The 5,456-nt window shown below is 42.3% G+C and overlaps 1 protein-coding gene across 1 annotated transcript in view; it reads right to left on the reverse strand.

Annotated features, from left to right (window-relative positions):
• ercc3 (excision repair cross-complementation group 3) overlaps window positions 1-5,456 on the reverse strand; it is an 8,093-nt gene that overhangs the window by 2,067 nt on the left and 570 nt on the right. The window contains exons 2-13 of the mRNA XM_032500068.1: window positions 5,160-5,359; window positions 4,417-4,653; window positions 4,248-4,297; window positions 4,022-4,157; window positions 3,370-3,537; window positions 2,990-3,194; window positions 2,331-2,645; window positions 1,590-1,774; window positions 1,045-1,247; window positions 843-939; window positions 550-667; window positions 294-412 (exon numbers count right to left, since the gene is read on the reverse strand). Of these exons, the coding sequence (XP_032355959.1) occupies window positions 294-412; window positions 550-667; window positions 843-939; window positions 1,045-1,247; window positions 1,590-1,774; window positions 2,331-2,645; window positions 2,990-3,194; window positions 3,370-3,537; window positions 4,022-4,157; window positions 4,248-4,297; window positions 4,417-4,653; window positions 5,160-5,359 (2,033 nt within the window). The remainder of the gene's footprint in view (window positions 1-293; window positions 413-549; window positions 668-842; window positions 940-1,044; window positions 1,248-1,589; window positions 1,775-2,330; window positions 2,646-2,989; window positions 3,195-3,369; window positions 3,538-4,021; window positions 4,158-4,247; window positions 4,298-4,416; window positions 4,654-5,159; window positions 5,360-5,456) is intronic.

Consider the following 5,456-nt stretch of genomic DNA (forward strand, 5'->3'; position numbering starts at 1 on the left):
CATAAAGTGAAATTTTCATGCCATGGGACCTAACTAAAATAATTAAACACTTTTTCAAAATTTATATTACATTTAAATGAGGTTGTCCAAAACTAAAGTGGAATAAACCTTTAGCCCTTTTAGATCCTGTGTCTTGTCTGACCTATCCTTCAGTATAATTGTTCCAAACTGTGAGAGCAAACATATATGGTCCATGGTGTATGAACAAGGTCACACTTGTATTGCAATTCTGAAGGGAAACAAATAATGTGAAATTGAGTGGAGATGAGAAGATGAGGTAAGGGTGAACACACCTTAAAGCTGTAACCCTGGTCCACCAGGAACCTCTGCCTCTTGGTGGAGTAAGCCATCTCCTGGGTGTCTTGGGACACCAGTGAGTAGAAGTAGGCATTGTACTCCTCTGCAACCATTCCTAAACAAGCAGAAAGGCACAGTAATAATATCTGTTATAGTTAATGGATGGAGGTCGACAAAACAGATGCGTCAGCATGTGTTTGCAAAGGCAAACAATCCATGTGTTCAAAGTTTGTTTTTGGGTGACAAACGGACCTTTCTTGGCTCGTAAGACTCTGCCAAGCCTCTGGGCCTCCTGTCTGCGTGACCCACCGTGGGAAGAGATCTGGATCAGAACATTGGCTTCTGGCAAGTCAAATGAGGTGTCTCCAACCTGTTTGGTAGCAGGAATATAGGACAAATTCACAGACATGCATCCATTCCATTACTGGAATATTGTTCCACTTGTGTGCCACCTACTGGCCAACAAAAGGGCACATGATTGCTGAATGAGTAGGCCACTATTACATACAGAAAGAGACAATCAATAAAAAGATTGATAAGCTCACTTTGGAGATGAAAATGGTGTTGATCTTGGGGTTGTGTTTGAAGTTCTGTAAAATCTGCATTCGTTCCCCCTGAGAGGTTGGGCCATAGATGTAAGGCCTTGAGAGGAAAATGAGAAAGCGGAGTTTAAACAAAAAGAAGTCCAATCTGAACAGGAAGTTTACTCAAACATTTGAAATGCTGCTCTTGTCATAAATAACATACTTGTTGAGTCGAATGGCGTATTCCTTTAAGGCAAACACGTTGTCAGCAAAGACCATAATCTTGTCATTGCGCCGCTCGTGGAAGCGAATGAGAAACTGGCAAACGCGGAACTTATTGGGGTTCATGGTGTAAAACAGCATGCGCTTCTTAGTCTTGATGGCCACATACTCTCTGTAAAACTCTGGAGACATCGGGCACCACACCTAAAGCACAGACGTGTACATGGTTCAGATAGCTTTGTCAATATGGAACATGCTCACTGGTACTATTTATATTGATTTTTGACTAAAGCTACGCCAAAGAGCCTTGAGTCTTAGGATATTATGGTTTATATACCCATAATGTTAATCTTTGACATATCTTAGTTCACCAAGAAATGTCCTATTTGGTGGCTACTTAGGGGGTCAACAATCAACTTTTTGGGCGATAGTTTAACATTTATTAAATCACATAGAAGACTACACAGAGAAGAGCACACAATCAATTGTTGACTAATTGTGTGTATCCCTTTTTCTCAATTTATGGTATAATACTGCAAGACTCACCTCCGCGCACTGGACTTTGGCAATGTAGCCGTTGTTCTGCAATTCCATCCAGTTGGCCTCAAATAGTTTAGGTCCAATTAGGAAGTTTAGGTCCACAATCTTGTCATCTTCCCTGACCAGTGTGGCAGTGAGTCCCATTTTGCAATGTGCCTGGACAATGGTCAGAACACGACGGAACATCTTGGCTACAGAAAGCACATAAGTATTATGGATTATGTACAAGTATTATATCTACATGTTGTATTATGTCAACATGTAGATTAATATTACCGATATATGTGTCTACACCATGTGTCAATAATCGCACTATAACCCAAAGCATTTCCTCTAAATATTATTTGCATGAGGCCTTTCCATTGGAAGGTACTGATGTATAATAACTACAGATGTTCCAATACAAAAGTTTCCTCCCCGACACCAATGCAGAAAAAAATAAAAATAATTATATATTATAATTTGGTTCAGCTGTTTACTACTAACCCTGTGATATTATATGATTGATTTTATTTTTCGTATGGCCTGGCTCAGGTTACAGCGAATGAATGCCAAATACCCGCTTTTATTTTGTACTTTGATAGACAGTCTAACGGAAACAGAACATAAACTACTTAAGAGTAGATTTCAGGGCTAAATGACGAGGTATCGGATCGCTGCATAGACTCACATAATCGCCGATAGTGGGACCAGCATTTCAGGCAGTATCAGTTCCATTTCAGAACTACTCTAACAACAGCCGCTCACCAGGGATAGTGTGCACCTCATCCAGGATAATGAGTCCCCACTCCTGGCTCCGCATCCACTCCATGACTCTCTCAGCCTCCCAGGAGCGCTTGGTGGTGTGACCCAGCATAGAGTAGGTGCTGATGGCCACTGAGCAGCCGATGGGCTTGTCCTTGGCGTCGGAAGTGAAGCGGCAGATCTGAGAGTCATCGATAGTGGACCACATCTTGAACTGAGCTTTCCACTGCTCCACTGACACCGAGGAGTTCCCCAACACTAAGCAGCGTTTACGCACCGTGCACGCTGCTGTCACGCCCACCAGAGATTTGCCCGCTCCTGGAAAGCAATGGGGAGATAAAATATTGAAACATACTAGCTTTTTACACACATTGATGATACAAAAGATTACCAATAGTTAGTAATAGTTTGGGTTGAGGGGAAAAAACAAAAACAAAAAAAAACTACTTAATACAAGAGTATATCCCTTGTTTTTTTTATATGGACTAAGCTAATATTTTAAACATTTTATATAATACATTAGTATTTCATATTCAAGTTGATTTTCATTTTGCAATTTGAATATTTTATTTTCATTGTGATGAAATGCTTTAGGCATATCCTTTCAGTTTTGTCCCTCAATGTCTTGTCCTCCCTTGACTGCAGTAAACCAGGTGTCTCACCGCAGGGCAGCACGATGACCCCAGAGCGAGCACGTCCATTCCCAAACATCTTGCGCAGACTCTTTTCCTGGTAGGGCCGCAACACAGCAGTGGGCTTCAGGTCTATGTTGATATCTGGGTTGACTGTATCATTGCGGAAGTCATACTCTGCTAGGAGGGGGTACTCCAGCTGAATACAACGCTTCTGCAGTTCTTCAATCATCTCCTACACCGGGTCAGAGAAGAACAGTTCAGAGTGGGGCACAGAAATATGATTACATTTTTTAAGCAGGGTGGTAAATTTTAAAGCTACAAAACGTGAATGGCATAAACTTCAGCAGTAATGTTAAGTATGTAGAACTGAGACAGCAAAAATAAGAGAACATAAATATGATGTGTACCTGGCGAATCTCAAAAGACACAGCCTGAGTCTCTTCCTCCTCCTCCTCTTCTTTATCCATCTGCTCATAGTAGCTGAAGATGTCCTCAGGGATCTGCTGGGATGAAGTTTGGCCATCGCCGGGCTGTGAGGTGGAAGTACCTCCCTTTTCCTCAATAGACTTGGAAATCTGTCAGAAGAAGAAATCGAGGTACAATTGTTAGTGAATGACCAGGACAACAGTGATAACTCCTGTTGGCCCTCTAAAGGGATATTTCCAAAGCACAACTTGTTACTGATTTTTAATTGGATGGTAGAATAGCTGAAAGGTTAGAACAAACCTAAAGGGCTCTGATATGACTGTTTAGTTCCTGGATCACAAGACATTCTTCTCCCATGTCAGTATTATTATGTTGTCAATATGTCATAATGCACCAACATTGGGCAGTAAACACACAAACTTCATTGTTTATAACATGTTAAAATGATTTAAATTTAAAACAATAATAAATTACTTTGTGTGTGTGTGTGTGTGTTGGAGGTGGGCACACAGGCTGAATGACTGGTGCGATCTGTGTTTTGGCTTGTGGTAAGGAACTCCTCATCCAATAAAGGAATCGCCCACATCATACAGAGCTATGTGTGCGTACAATAAAAAAAGTTGGATGGCATACCGCTGACTTGCTGTAGATGACTTCCGTAATAAGCTCAGTGTCTGCTCCGTCTGCAGTGCGGAGACGGCAGTCACGGATCACGTTGTCCTGCAGAAGGCGCTGGATCACATCAGGGAAGGTACTCTCAACAAAGTACCTGAAGGTAGACAGGTAGCACAGCTTAAGAAGAGTGCCAAGGGAATGATTAATGATATGACAGAAGGAATAGTTGTTGATATGACTTTACCTATTGTGCTTGAGCACCAGTTTGACTTTGCCGTAGCTCACTGTGCAGAGCTGAGAGAAGGAAAGGGATACAATGCAATGAATAAAAAACCACGTTTTGCACACAACTTAAAACCATACATTTGGATTGTCCTCTTCCATTAAAACCCCAGATACTCTCTCATTCAGACCTGAATGAACTGCACGATTCCATCGGGTAACGACGTCTTGCTGAGTTTCTGCAGGTACTCCACAATATCAGAGGTCTGTAGCCCGACACTGACCGCTGCATACAGGGAGTAGGCCGTCAGCTTGTACTCATGAATATGATTAGGCCGGCACACTGGTTCTGCAATGGCCACCATGAAATCCTGGGCGTACTTATACACTGGTGAGAAGGCCTCCAGAAAGATGTGTCCATCTGGAGCCTGGAGGAGATAAGAATGAAAAAATGAGATGAGAAAGAAATACAAAGAGACATCTCTTATAATATTGTAGAAAAATCAGCAAGACGACCACCAAGTGTTTCATTTGTAAACTGTCTTAAAAGCTGCTCTAAGCGATGTTGGGGGACGTAACTTCTTGTTGACGTTCAAAGTGTTTTCAAACAAAACAAGACTAGCTTGCCCCTCACACCCCAACCCCCAGATCCTTCTTGTCGGTTATTGGCTGGAACGCTGGAACTCTGTTTGTGTATGCTTCTTGGTGCAGGTGGGCACAGATTATTTTTGGTGCTGTTTGTAGACCCTGGGCGGTCTACAGAGACTGCGTTTTTGTTTTTTTAAAGTGTGTTCTGGAGACAGGGAGCACTGCAGGGAGCAGATAGTGAGGAGATAACTGCTGTATGTGACAACAAATGTTGTACCTTAAAACACGCGTGACCTCGCTTAGAGCACCTTTAAGTGCGTAAATCCACAATCCAAACCCATCTTACCACCCAGAGGGGGCGTGAAGAGTGATCATTCTTCAACAGCATCTGAACACGATAATCTTTGGCTCCATATTCATCCAGTTTTGTACTGGACTCATCCACTTGTTTCCCTGCAGCAGCAGGTATGGCCTCCTGAGACTCGCTGCCCACTACCTCTTCTTCATCTTCTTCCTCCTCATGGAAACGCTTCTTGGACTTCTTGTCTGTATGAGTTAGAAAAAAAACATTTCCAGTAATAGTGGTGGACAAATCACCACAGAAACATATTAGTTCTGTGTGTGTGTGTGTGTGTGTGTGTGT

This window comes from Etheostoma spectabile, chromosome 1 (genome assembly GCF_008692095.1).
Source record: "Etheostoma spectabile isolate EspeVRDwgs_2016 chromosome 1, UIUC_Espe_1.0, whole genome shotgun sequence".
NCBI lineage: Eukaryota > Metazoa > Chordata > Actinopteri > Perciformes > Percidae > Etheostoma > Etheostoma spectabile.